General features: G+C 39.0%; 1 protein-coding gene across 2 annotated transcripts in view; it reads left to right on the top strand.

Moving 5' to 3' along the window:
- Positions 1-467: 467 nt before the first annotated feature.
- KCNIP1 (potassium voltage-gated channel interacting protein 1) overlaps positions 468-15357 on the top strand; it is a 189554-nt gene continuing 174664 nt past the window's right edge. The window contains exon 1 of one of the 2 annotated variants that reach the window (XM_072400798.1): positions 468-885. In XM_072400798.1, the coding sequence (XP_072256899.1) occupies positions 825-885 (61 nt within the window). In that variant the 5' untranslated portion in view covers positions 468-824. The remainder of the gene's footprint in view (positions 886-15357) is intronic. The other variant, XM_072400797.1, reaches the window with a different exon arrangement.

The raw sequence follows: 15357 nt of genomic DNA on the forward strand, positions 1-15357 counted from the left end.
CTTTCTGGTAAAACCATTGTCATTGGGACAGCAAATTGATCCAAATTCTGCTACATCTATATGTAGACCAGACAGTGGTTCTAATCCACCCCCACTCCACCTGAAATTGAAAAAAGTAAAAAAGCATATTGTGATGAATTGACCAGTATGTTAGTATATGTGACATTTATTTTTATCCTAATACATATTTTGCTAACATAAACTGAAACAGCTGATAAACATGACATTTATGCTTTTATATTGTAAAACCAGAATAAATAAATATATAATCCACAGAGACTGTCCAATCCTTTTTGTTAGGCATGGCACATCTCTGATTTAGGAAGGATGCTCCTGTTGCCTGTCCTTTACTTGCTTTCAGTCATAATATTTCCAAGTCGCTCTTACCCACAGCTGTCCCCCTATTTCCAGATAACTGTAGATGGGAGAAATCCCTTTGCTTGTGTTTGCTTCCAGACTAGTTATGGGGGCCATAAACCAGCAGGGGAGAGGAAGAAATCCATTGGGTTTATTCGATATAATTCCATATATGTTTTAATACCATTTTCTGCTAGCATTGGTCCAAGGGACTCCTCTAGCATTTACATTTTGATGGGGTGATGTTTTGAATAACAACCGTGAAGCCTTTCAGTCAGCGTGTGTGTGTGTGTATGTGTGTGTGTGTGTTGATTGAAAAAGAGGAGAGGGGGAGAAGAAAAGCACAGCTCACAGCACAAGACAGGCTGGAGGCTGAGCTGCAGTGTTTTTTTCTCCTGGAATAGTCAGTTCTAACGGATTTATATTGAAGAGGGATTTTAAAAAGTCACACAAGTATCTTTGCCAAAATGGGTGCAGTAATGGGCACATTCTCCTCTTTGCAGACCAAGCAAAGAAGACCCTCAAAAGGTAAGATTCGTTCTTCGTTCCATCCTCTTAATTTAAATTCCTTTTCTATGAATCCATCTATATTCAGGGTGAAAAGCTCTCAAGCTGAGGAAATACTCAACACTGGCTAGTAAACGTGTTGATGTGGCAAATGAAGAACAGCTTGCCTATTACTGTTCTCTGCTAGCTCCTTTCATTTGTTGCTGATACAGACTGCAAATATTTAAATGAAATTCTGTATAGCTTCACATAAACCTCACAAGAATTGCACAGGGTATGATGTGACAGAGTAGGAATAACATTGGCATGTGTGTCAGCTTTGAATAAACAAACATGTCTACTTGTAAAATATGATGGAGATGTCATAAATTGGACAGGGAAAGTAGGTGAGGTGGTTTATATAAGAGATGAAGATGTCTCTGTACCTACATCACATCCTGTTTCCCAAATCGTGCTTCCCCTTCTGAATTCTTATCTTCCATTATTCTGCAGTTTTTTAAATTGTGTAATGCAAGAGTATCCCATATGCCATTTTAAAAGCAACATCAGTGCACCTAATTGTAAGAAATACATTAAGCACAAAATCTTGGTATCACAATTTGGCTCTTTAAATGTCTAAAAAGGCAATATGAAATGTGTCTATAAAGCTGTATACATATGCTAAAAGCAAGTTACATTTTGGATTACACATGTGCTTTTGCATGTAAGCACCACAATTATACTTATGACAACCTAATTGTTGTGTTACATTTTTTCCCTGACATTTTATTTGGTGTATAAGCAAATACTCGCAGTCCTATCCCAAAAATATTTGTAGTCCCTAAATTATGTCTGCTTATATGTAATGTGTACCTAATGATATTTATATTCTGACAGATAAAAATGATCAGTTAACTGAAAAAGCCTTTTTTTTTAGTTAAAGAATGGTTATTTCATAACCTTTTACAAAATCCAGAGATTACAGTACACAGATGGGTTCCTTGTCAAAAACCTAAAGTGAGGTTGTGGAAAACTACATTATCTAGTATGTAATTCATTGCTGTACATTCACCCAAAATATTTCAGTGTTATATGATGCTCACATGTCTGCAAGTATTCAGTAATCAGTTCAGCAATAACATAAGAACACTGTATTATTATTTTATGGGATCTATTTATCTTACAGTCTCTGGTGGGAAATCTTCGAGGTCCATGTGTTTTAATAACAGTAAATGATTATTGATTTTCCACCAGGGAATTCTTCAGTGAATGTCAGATTAACTGCTTTATAAATTGACCCCTACAAGTATAGAAAATGCTAACGATGTTGATATTTTGTACCAAATGACAAAGATTGGATTAATTCTCATTTGATAAAACAACATGTGTAACTATATTGTAAACTAGGTATGTGTACTTAAAGATGAAGGTCAAACACTCGCTCTGCTAATTTGCTTGTCTTGTTTTGATACTGAAACTGTGCCCTCAAGTATTTACAACTATTCATTAAACATGACATTTTAAATTTAATGCCAGGCAAACAGATACAGTCATAGCCAAAAATATTGGCACCCTTGCATTTATGTTACAAAATGCACCACTTCTTCCAGAAAATTGTTGTAATTACAACTACTGTGGAATTGTCATATTTATTGTTGTTGGTACTAGAAGAACACAAAAAAGAGAGAAATAGAAATACATTCCACACAAAACATTATAAATGGCCTGGACAAAATTATTGTCACCCTGAACTTATTACCTGGTAACACACTTTGGAAGAAATAATGGATGTTAATTGCTTTCTGTAACAGTCAATAAATCTTTTACATCTCTTTACTAGAATTTTGGACCACTCTTCCTTTGCCAGCTACTCTAGGTCTCTCAAATTTGAAGGGATCCTTCTCCCACCTGTTGTTTTTAGATCTCTCCACCGGTGCTCTATGGGATTTAGATTGCTGACCACTTCAGAACTTCAGATTGTATATTACCATGCAAACAATCAAGACTACCAGTGCCTAAAGCAGCAAAGCAACCCCAAAACATCAGTGAACCTCCTCCATGTTTGACCATAGGAACCATGTTTTTTTATTTGAAGGCTTATTTTTGTTTTCTGTAAACAGTCAAATGATGTGCGTTACCGAAGAGTTGTATTTTTGTCATATCTGTCCAGAGGACATTCACACAGAAGGATTGTGGCTTCCACAAGTGAGTTTTAGCAAACTCCAGTCTGGCTTGTTTTTGTTTCTGTGTCAGCAGTGGGGTGCTCTTGGGTCTCCTGCCATAGCGTTCTTTTTCATTCAGATGACAACCGATAATGAAAGCTGACACTGTTGTACTCTGTGTCTGCAGGTCAGCTTGAAGTAGTTTGAAAGTCAATTGATGTTCTTTATCGACTATTCAAACAATTCTTGGTTGTACCGTATCAACAATCTTTTTCTTTTGTCCACATGCAGAAATTAGCTAGTGACATGGGATGTAAACTTCTTTACAATGTTGCCCACAGTGGACACAGGAACATAAAGATTTCTGGAGATGGACTTGTAGCCTTGGGTTTGTCAATGCTTTTCTATAATTTTGGTTCTCAAATCCTCAGACAATTATTTGCTCTTCCTTCTCTATGCTCTGTGTGTTACACACAGACCTTCAAATCTTAGAGACCTGGAGCAGCTGGCAAAGGAAGAGTGATCCAAAAAACCAGTAGAGAGATATAAAAGACCCATTGGTTGTTAAAGAAAATGATTAACATCAGGTATTTCTTCAAAAGGGTATGCTATAAAGTATTACGTTGAGGGTGCCAATAATTTTGTCCAGAATGTCTCTCCATTTCTCTCCTTTCTTTGTGTTCTTCCAGTGCCAACAAAAGAAATAAAACATAACAATACCAAAGCATTTGTAATTGCAAAAATTTTCTGGGAGAAGTGATGCACTTGCTGATATAAATGCAAAGAGAACACAAACCAGGGATGGATGGAAAAACAAATTAGGAATAGGGTGGGATAAGGATGATACTGACTTTAAAATCAGGAGGCGAAAATCATTTATCCCCCCTGAGAAATGGTATTGAATATACATAAATCTTTCCTTCCCTCACTAACATCACTTTTTCAAAAGCTTATATTATTGGTATACACTGTGTTCCTCAAAGCAATCTTTTATTATTTTTGTTCCACTATGCATGAATGATCACAACAAAAAAATTAGTCTCATTTAAACACTTTTTCGAATGGCATTCCTGAATTAGAAATAAATTGAAAAAATTTCTCCAATCTGTTTTTCTGATGAAGTCAAAGAGCGAAACGTGTCAAGAACGGAGATAATCAGACTGTTTAAATTTATTGAATAAGTATCAGTTTTTATTAGGGATAAGTTAGACTATGTTGTATGTGAATACATTGTTTTATATGATTTGGAATAAATTGTCATTGATTTTATTCAATAAGTGTTAAAATTATTGTGAAGCAAGTACCGATAAAGTCCTTAAAAGATTTTTGCTGTAAATATGAACAATAAACAAGGAATGTGGTACAAAATTTTACATAACACTCCAGAATCATTGTGTTTAAATGATTACAAAGGTGCTAATATATTTGGTCATAACTGTACACAGTTGAAATACACTTGCTAAACCCTTTTTTTTTACCACAGGATTTGTATTTCTGTTTTTCTGGTCTTGAGATTTACAGCACAACTAACCTGGTGACCTGAAATTTTCCTGCTGCAGTTTAGCAACACAACTAGGTCACCTCCCAGCCAACAACAGATAGCAGATAAAGTTATCTTTTTGCTCTCCTGCAAGCATGCTCCTTGTCAATATGTGGGAATGCAGACCACTTAATTGACCCAAGTACTGTTCCTCTCTTCCCCAGTCTGAGTGTTGCACAGGGGATTGCAAGAGGTTAAAATACAGTGAACCCAAGGTAGTTGTACTAGCAACTTATCAATACCTCTGCCATTTTTTTTTTCCAAATTGTCTTGTGAGTCCCTACTAGGGAATTTTACCCTCTCTCCTTGTCTTGGTCATCCTTTTTACATGTCTGAGTGTTGAAAAACAGATAATTTTGAGCTGTAACCTGTTTTAATGACAGCTTCCTCTCAGTTCTTGCTGTGTCTATAAGACATGTCCCAATATCTTTTATCGACATAAAAAAGCTTTAGATATACTTTAAAATGTGCCAGAAGTTCAGTTTTAAGTACAGGTACCTAATATATGAACAAAGTAACATCCCATTTCAGCTTTGTATATGAACAAAAAGATTGTAATGCTTTCTTGCTTGTTGTAGCTACTGTGTGGTCTTTGTAAATTTAAATAGTACATAGTAAATTGTCTCTGGGATCATCTCCAGAGGCCAGGTGCCAGCACATTGCATTAGTAATTTTTCAAAGTGTTTTGGGAGCACCCCAAAACAAATGACTTTTAATGCACAATGCCAACTTTATCCAGGAGGCTCCCACAATGTAAAGTAGAACTAAACCCAGTTGACAATGACCTGTCCACATTACATCGTGGCTGTTTCCATCTTTTTCCTTCTTTACTTCCTCATTCCAATCTTCGGTCATCTTAATTGATCGGGCCAGGATAATATAACTCACATGCTAGTAGATAGGAGTTCAGTTATTAGGTTCAAATATTTAAAATTCAAATACAGAGTGCATAATGTGTAGTAATGAATAAGCTTCAAGTAAAGGAATGTGATCAGGATGGCAAAAGGCCATCCTGCAAACCAGTTCCATACCTCGTATCTAATAATTTTTAACACCCTATCCATGGGCCTGTAACAGAAATAATTATGGTCCTTTAAACAGACATGATTCCACATTATAGAAAATGGAAATACATTAAATAATCATGTAACAGTTATCTATAGCAAAATATTGCAAATAAAACGACAACTTTGTAACAATATGCGAGCAGCAAACAAACATCCATCACAATATGCAGGAAATAACAATAAGGGCCTATGTTGATAAGCTGTTGTTTGCATAGTTGATGCCTGTCGACACGGTCCCTACAGTGAAAACATGTACAATACCTGTAGCCAAGTCATGGTAAAAAATCCATATGGTCACTATGAAAATCTTCTTTACATTGAAAATTATTGAAAAAAATCACTGGTTAACAGCTGCAAAGGCAAACAAAATAATTGGTGCCAGTGACATTACTTAATCTATGATAACCAAACCTTCAATAAATTTGGATCCACAAGTACTGGGACAGCTTACCCTCCTCCAAGTCCCTGGTGTAGGTAGGTATCAGAGATCTAAGTCTCCACTGTCAGCATTATCAGAGAGCTAACGGAGGAAGTCTTTCAGGACTCACTTTTTCTTATGGTTGTAACAGGTAACGATGATCTAAAATAAAAAGACAAAATCTACATGAGGGGGATCAGTAAATAGGTGGTATCTGCATACTGTCTGACAGGGGCCTTGTAAGCTAAAACCTGTCTACCCATGATATATTTTCATTCTATGTGCTTTTGGATGGGCCATGCTACGTCATCCAAAATCTCCCTTTCAAAATTGCTACCTAGAACTTTCATTTGTTGCAGGTTTTGCTCTGTAAATTATTTAACTAGAATAATTCAATATGGTAAAAGAGACCCTTTGACCCTATATCCACAAAAGGTGTTTAAATCCAGGAACTACAGTAAAAGATATTTTCAAGTGGTTTATCCTATCATGACCACTTAAAAGTGAAATATGTATTTTAAGTGGAATATTTTTCAACAAAAGCAGAATCTCTATTGAATATTATTGATAATATTATAAGTGGATAGAAAATAATATTATAAGTGGATGGAAAAAAATTGTAACCCAATGCCTTAGTTGAGATGGGTATTAGAAAAAGACAGTAGTTCTTATATCACTTTGTTCGTATGCAAAATGAGAAAAGGTGACTTAAAGAATAAAGAGTACCATCTCCAACACTCTTTGGGCAAAACTGATTGCAGTCAAAAAGTTCAAATTTAGAAATCTAAAGAAGACAATTAGAAAATAGGAAACTTGAGAAGTAGGGGAAACAGCCTTGTATTAATATGCAGACCAAAGAAGGAGATGTCAATGAGTATTATAATAAAATCAAAGGACTGGAGGTGAAAGGTACAAAGCAGAACCTTGCACACAACAATTTCTCTGACCACAACAATTTCTCTGACATGAGCTAAGAAACAAGTTTCCCTTGTGGAGCTGCCCAGAAGGCAGTACAGTCTATTGTGGTGATCATCCACGGAGGACAGGGCATGCAGCCTATCTCTTTTCATTATATCAGGTATGAAGTAACCAGAGCTTTTGCCTATCTAAAGTCTTTTTTTTATGGAATTTCCTTTTAATATTCGGATGAAGGGGTTAGAACCATTGTTAAGTTTTTATTGCTGCCTCTAGTAGAGAGTTTAAATCTTTTAAATGTCTAACTGTCCAGATCAGGGCCCCTGGGAATAAAAAAGTTAGGGTAAATCCAAAATCTTGCTTTGCCACCTATACAGAATTAGAGAAAAATTATCAGAAAAACCTTCCAATTGGGATACCTGTTCTGGTGACAACTGTCTAAGAGGGAATTTCCCTTACAATTCAAATGACAGCCTCTCACTTCATGTTGAGTACACAAAACAGGAAACGGGAAAATTTTCATTACGCACACCTGCTTGGGACACAATAATACCTTTTTGGAACATTCTTAATGTGGATTTCCTCCTTTCCTGTAAAGTGTTTAGCTAAGAAAATTAAAGTGGCAGTTATGCACCTTGGATAGTTACTTATTAGGCTAGTGATTCTCTGCTGTGCGCCACCGCAGTATCCCACACCGCCACCAGCACTTACAGCAGCAAGGAAAATAAAGAAATAGCAGCAGCCCCTGCTTTCCTTTAGCAGTGCAGCCTGATGTATTTTATCCATATCCTCAGCTCACACTCTGAGGCTGTACACAGCTGAAGGAAATTTTAGAGGCAGATTAGTTCCGACTCTATCCTGTGCTGCTGCTGGGACTTTATAGCCTATTTGCTCCCAGTCACCAGTGCTTGCTGTAGTGTTAAGCTAGGCTAACTTGCTGCCGGTGTGTGAATTCGTCTGATTTACTGTTGCTGACCTTGCCTGTTTCTAACCCTGTGAGTTTATACTGCCTTGACTGCCTTTGTGTTCCTGATCTGGAGGACGGATTACCTGTGTATGACCTGCTGTATTCTGCACTTATCTCTGTTGGAATCTTGGTGATGCTTTATCTGTGGGCTCCTGATCCTCTGCCAGCTCTTCCCCAGACACAATCCCTTGTGCACTAAGTGCTGGGGGCAACCGACTGTGTGCTGGGAAACACAACCAATCTTCCTAAGCAGAGCGGTATCTTGCCATAAGTGAAGAGTGCGGTGTTAGATTGGGGGACTGGTGTCTGGTGAGTACTGCTGCTGGACCAGGGCCTTACAGTTACTATCTCATTCTAATTTAAATCAAATTAGTTCTCTCTCTAATTGCTGTTCTATATTGCTTTGCTCAAAGTATTTGAGATTATTTCAATTGGGGATGAAAAATGTAGTAAACATTCTTTCACCATTAATTTGACACTGCCACTGTAAGTGAATTGTTTGCCTATATTTTTGAAAACCTGTTTAACCAAAACCACCTTGCAGGACTTACCTTTGTTGAAATAAATCTTTCACTACAGTCAATGCTGTGTGTGTAGTCAGGTTTTGTAACCTGCTTGTCACCCCTCGCTAAAGCGCAGGTTTTCCTCCCTAAAGCGCAGGTGCCTGTTCTGAGCCCAGGTGCACCTGTTCTCCCAGATTTAATTAGTATCACTCCTCCCACTGGCCAATCAGCAAATAGCCTCTTTTATAAATAGCTTTTTAGCCAGCTCAGACACAGCACTCCTGTCTCCACGAGTGCTGAGCCCCCTAGCTCTGCTGAGCATTTCCTCTACATCTGCTGTCTTTAAACCTGGTCCTACTAATTCCCGAGCTGACGCACTCTCCTGCTTCTTCGATCCACAGGATTTTGAGACCACTGCTGAGCCACAGTTTATTATCCCACTGGCCAAAATCCTTGCCTTGACCTCTGTTTAGGAACCTGCTATTCCCCCAGGTAAATCCATGGTGCCTTCCCAACTCTGCACCAAAATAATCTTGGGCACATGACTCTAAACTTTCTGGTCACCTGGGTGTTCACGGAACTTACAAATTTTTTCTGCTGTCTCCAGTGTTCATGCCAGAAATTTTTTAAGATGGGTGGGAAGAAATGGTAAGCGGATGGCAGCCCACACAACTTTTCAGTAACCACCCAAAAACACTTATTACTGAAAAGTGCCAGGTAGGTGCCAGGTCCGCCCAGCTAAAAGGGGCCAGGGGGAACATTGGGTCTTATCTGGTGGCCCAACCTTCGTAGGAATATGACTATGTAGGCCTGAGCTATCCGTGCCCAGAGCTAGTCATCCACCTGTGCCCCAGGCGCACCTCTGCCTGTACAGTCATTTGGGTGGTCATGGATCATTTTTACAAAATGGCCAATTTCTTGCCCCTTCCTGCTTTATCATCAGCAGCTACATTAGTGCCAATCTTTATTTGTGAAATATTTAGGTTTCACTGTATGTCCATGCATATAGTATCTGATCATGGGGTGCAACCTGCACTCAGTCCCCTGCAGAAGGACTTTAAAAGGTATCTGGTCTTCTACCTGTGAGCATCTGAAACACACAGCTCTCAGAAGTTTGCATATTGGCATTGACGTAAGGTACCCCCTTTCCAACCTGGGGATAATGTCTGGCTCTCCATGAAAAACTTCTGTTGCAATGTCCCTTCCTTGGAGTTTGCTCCTTGTTTTATTCAACCTTATGTAATTTTAGCTATGATTAATCCTGTTCGTTATAAACTTCGCCTCAAGTTACCCAACTCCTTCTATGTATCTCTGCTAAATCATCCTTCCTCGCCTCTTTCCTGCGCATGGGGACAGTTCTGGGCCTTGGTGTGCCCGCTCTTTCAGATTTAATCAGTATCATACTTCCTGCCGGCCAAATAGGAGATAGCCTCTCAATCATCTCTGGCTAGCTCAGACACAGCATTCATGCAACATGTCTCCACTAGTGCCAAGCTCCCTAGCTTAGCTGAACATTTCCTTTACTCCTTCTGATTAAGTAAGTGCTTTCTCTGGCCAGCTCCCGTGTTAACCCCTTGTGGCCCAGTCTGTTGTCCCCCCCCCCCCATGTCACCTGTGCCTCCTGTTGCTTCCAGTGTCTCCTGTGTTCCCTGTGTCTGCCGTCACCCTGTGTCACCGGTGTCTATTTCCTCTCTCCCTGGTATTTGACTCCTGGCTTGTGACCTTTCTTGCTTGCTGCCTGCCTCGACCGTGGCCTTCCTTGACAATTCTTTCACCTAGTGACTTGGTACCGTGAATCATCCTGCCCACCCTGGTGTGCCTAAGGACCGCAACCTGGTAGACTTAGTTACTGCTTAGACTCTGCGCCTTGGCCCTTCTCAGGGCTTACACCACTTTTGTGCAAGCCGTAGCACTGTCTGTCTCTCCAAGCGTTACACTGCTTTGTAGCAAGTACCAAAGGAAAATACTGTAGTCCTGGGGGCAAATGAGGTAAACTAGTGGTTAACTAACATAACTTATCAACACCAAAGATGATTTTGCTGCTCTGCAAAAATTAAAAAAATAAACTTCCCATGTTTCATTCCTCTTCCCGGTTATGTAAGCGTGTGTGTATTTGTATTTGAAAGTGGTATAGGTAGTGTCCAAATTAAAAAGGAAGTAAACTGAAAAGTGCCTAAAAAATAAAAAAACACTTACCTTCAATCCTGCAGAGCAGTCCTATCCAATTCAGAGGTGTCTTGCTTCGGGTCCCACATTGTCCCGGCATCCATCCCGGAGCTGGCAGTCCAGGCGCCATCCATCACTGAGGAAATCAGTATGTTTTAAGAAAATTCTCAAAAATAACACAAATTGGTTGTGGTCACCCTAATTAGATATTTGTAAATCATGTCTTTTTCCAACAATCAGGAACTAGAGAAGGAGCCTTCCAACCCTCTCAGAAATTTTATGTGAAAATGGTTATCACTGGATTTTACATTAGTATTCAATTCCCTGTTTTGAAAAACACTTGGGATATCAGTGCAACATTTAGGGCTAAAAGAACCTCTGCAAATTTGACAGACGCCCCTTATTCATTCCCTATGGGAGCTGTTGTAGGGATCATGGGCCTGATTTATTAAAGCTCTCCAAGGCTGGAGAGGATACAATTTTTTCAGTGAAGCTGGGTGATCCAGCAAACCTGGAATGGATCTGGTCCAAGATTGAAAACATTTGGTAACAAATAGCAAACTACTTTTAAGAAATCCATTCCAGATTTGCAGAATCAGGCCCAATGTCTCTCCCTGCGTCAGCGTTTTTTGCCTGAGGAAGTGGTAAAATCATCACTGTCTCCCTGACAGTGTGTATAAGCCCTTTGGCCAAGCAGGTAAAGGAACAGGAAACACCTATAGTGCTTCAGGAAGTATTCAAATCCCCTTCATTTTGTTCAGTTTGGTTATTTGGCAGAGCTTCAATCATTTTAATTCTTTTTTTCTCATTATTCTACATTTAGTAGTCTATAATAACAAAGCAAAATCACAATTTTAGACAATTTTGTAAACTTATTAAAAAGGAAAACAACTGAAATATCACATTTACATAAGTATTCAGATCTTTTGCAACCATACTTGAAATTTAGCTAAGGTTCCTCCTATTTCTCATGATCGCTGCTGAGATGTTTCTGCAGCTTGATTAGAGTCAACCTGTGCTAAATTAAGTTGATTGGACATGATTCGGATAGCCACACACAAATTAAAAAATCAGCCAACGTATTTGCTAATCCTTGCTTTTTCAGGTGAACCCTTGGCAGTGTTCTCCCCAGAAATTTTTTTCAGCCGAGTAGTAAAAAAAAAGGGGTGTGGCAAAACACTGCATACTTAGTGCTCCCAGTTGTTTATGCCATGGGTAATCAGTAACCTCTTAATGTTTCAGTGTTCTACCTTCTCCCAATGATTTGTTACAACTTTGTAATGCCTGCCCCGCTAGTATATCCAATTTTTCTATTCTATGTATTTTGCCACAACTGTCCTATGCCGTGTATTGTGACCCAACTTACTACCGTGTTTCCCCGATGATAAGGCATCCCCATCAAATAAGCCACCCTCCAAGTTTTGCTCAAACAATTAAAATAAAGCACCCCCCGCAAATAAGACATCCTCCAATACCTGATACTGTGCCTCTGTGTGACTCCTCGATGCTGGCTGCAGTGCAGAGTGAAACTGAAAGTAACTTCAAAGGACAAGCAAGCTGCTGATCCCTGCCCTAACAGAGTCTGTTACCCGGTCGTAGAAGCCAAAAAAAACGGAGTCAGTGATCAGAAAGGGGACAATCAATGGCACATACAGTAGTGATCAGAAAGGGGACAATCAATGGCACATGAGTGATCAGAAAGGGGACAATCAATGGCACATGAGTGATCAGAAGGGGACAATCAATGGCACATGAGTGATCAGAAAGGGGACAGTCAATAGCACATGGGCACCTAGGATTGTTAACAGGCAGTAAGTGCTAGGCACCTAGGATTGGTAACAGGCGGTAAGTGCTAGGCACCTAGGATTGGTAACAGGCGGTAAGTGCCAGGCTTTTTCAGAGCTAGAAGTTTTTTAAGCAGCAGTGGTTCCTGGCATGAGGAATGTAATTAGTATGGCATTATGAGGACATAAATCTCTACCTAGCAAAGTTTGCTGCCTGCTCTGTTACACATATCTGTCTGCATCTTACCTCAAACCCCAATTTCCCCAGAATTAAAAGGTGCAGGGAAACAAAAATATAGGTGGAGGTGGGAGACACTTGTGGCTATCACCTTTCATCACCATGGCATCATTACAACATTTAAAAAAAAAACTGTCCATCAAAATGCACTTCCTTGTTACACGTGACTGTAACCTTCCAGTGTCTCAACCTCAATAATATTTAGTGGGCAGAGTTCATTTTCTAATGATACCATAGTGATGAAGTTTTAGGGGATGTTAGTCACAGATGTTCCCCACTTGTACATGTATTTTTGGTTTCTTACACCTCCCCATTCCCCAATTGAAGTTCAGAATGTTAGATAAGTGGTCAGGAATGTGTAACAGGGCAGGGAAGCCCATTTTAATGGGCAAAGTGTTTTATGTTCTAATGATGCTGTAGTAATGAGATTGAAAGGGCAGAATGTGCCCGACACTTGCATATTTTCAGAGAAATTGTTCCTCAAAGAGGAGAAGCAGACAATTTCATAGGTATAGATTTGTGACAGGTAGGTATATATTTAGGGGCGCACCACATTGCTCCTTGCTATGTTAGTGGCCCCGGGGTTCCCAATTTGCATTTTCAGTTTAGGACTCCTAGTTGCACTTTCCTCTGAAACAGCAACCCCAAAGTTCAATTTTCATAACTTTTTACATTTGTGACGCCCATATCTTGAAATTCTTTAAATCTGAAGGGCTGAAATTGTAGTAACTAGTATCTAGGAGGGTCCCCTGTGCACCCTGAAAACATTTTTTTTAAATAGAAAACCCAGCTCGTGCTATGAGATGGGGGCGGGGCTGCCTGTGTCTCCTTCACATGAAGGCTGAACTGTGTGTGCTCACTTCTCATCCCAGCAGCAATCCTTTGAACGGATGACACAGCACAGAGCAGCCTCACTGAGATCGGTACAGAGGATGAGAGCTGCCGAGGAGAGGTGGGTGGGGTATTCACAGCAGCCGGGCGGAGCAACCGGCTAAAACCCTCTGGGGAGAACTATGCTTGGGTGCTCTGCAATGTTGTATGACAATCAGATTGCACTGTAACGCTTGATTCTATTTTTAGCTACCCCGAGCCTAGTTCGGGGTAAACACTTTCAGCAAGTTTTTTTACCCGAAACTAGGCTCAAGTTACCCGCCCAGGAGCTTAGGTTAAATCTGGACCACTACTTATCATGGTCTGTTTACTAATGGAGTTTGGGCTGTTCACTTAGAAAAGTGAATTATTCCCATGCAAGCAAAAATTACTTTTGCTTAAGCATTGTGGTAAAAAGAAAAAACTTTTAAAAATATCCAGTCAAGTTAAAAGAAGTGTAAAACATTATTTTATATTTGCACATGATTAGAAATCAGAAGTCGCAGTTGCATGGGAGATTGTGATTAAGCTTTAAAATAAGAATTTTTAAGTCATTTTCTACTATAGCCCTATTGTAGTAATCTACTTTGTAGTTTGTTGTTTGTGATTTAAAGTTGTACTATGTGTTCTGGTAAATTTTTCTTTATAGTAAAAACCAATTCTAATTATATTCAGTACCTTTTTGAAATATCATCAGTGAAATGTCTCCATAGTACAGTGAGGCAATATATAATATTTTTTTCACAATGCTAATTACAATGGTTTTCTGTATTAATGCAAAATGTAAACCCTTCTCTCATTACTCTTGATCTACTTCATCTCTGACTCAAGTATTGTCTTATGCTAGTCATTTTCCTTCAATTTCCTTTCTGTTTTTTCTGTATCACAACAAACTGTGTTATACGATAGCCACAATTCACAAGTCAATCTATAATCTGTTCTATTTACTGAACATCTTTTTATGTACTGTATATCACCCCTACTCTGTGACATCCTTTGACTATCCTGATATACTGGGTAGGTTGTGCTATTTGCTCCTGCATATGGAACAAGCAGGGTCTGAGAAATCCACAATATGCCTAGGGGAACAATTTGGAAGCTGAGGTGAAACATACTGTTAGTCATACTGCATACGTCTGTCTACTGGTGTCATCTACAACCAAATAACATAAAGAAACTGTCTTTTGTCCCTATCTGAACTATAAATGACAGTCTGATAACTGGTCTGCCATTTCAGATGAAGAAGTGCTGTAAGGCTTTTGATGGAAAGGAAGTTAAGGGCCAATAATTATTATTTCAAGATGTTCTCTTTATAGTATATATTTAAACATACATATTAGAAAAACATGTTTCCAGTATATATAATATATATAATTATCCTATCTTCCATTGTCTCAAAGTAATTTTGTCTGTTTAAAAACACAATTCCTGTCTATTCCATAGGTTAGTAGTGGAAGGAGCAGCCATATTGCATAGCTAGGTCACATCATGTTCACAGGCACAGAGTACAAGTGAGAAATTAAACATTTTGTTCTTACAATATTCTGGGTTTGTTTGCACTGCAATTAGAACCTTATCTTTTTGTTTTATTAAAGCCACTGTGACATAAAAAATCAAGTTTTACATGTACAAAATTTTAAAAGGTATTCTGTTTTTGAAATAATATTGGTGTGGCAAATCTTTGAAATAGAGGAAACATTTTATCTACAGTCTAGCACCAGAACCCACCAGCTACCAGTCCCCCAATCTAACTTTGCACTCTTCACCTATAGCAGGCCCCCTCTCAGCCTCTCAGAGGCTAGATGCACTGTCCCAGAACATGGTTGCCCAAGGGCTTCTGTGCGCAAATAATGATAATGCAGTACAGTACTATCCAGCAGTGGC

This window comes from Pyxicephalus adspersus, chromosome 2 (genome assembly GCF_032062135.1).
Source record: "Pyxicephalus adspersus chromosome 2, UCB_Pads_2.0, whole genome shotgun sequence".
NCBI lineage: Eukaryota > Metazoa > Chordata > Amphibia > Anura > Pyxicephalidae > Pyxicephalus > Pyxicephalus adspersus.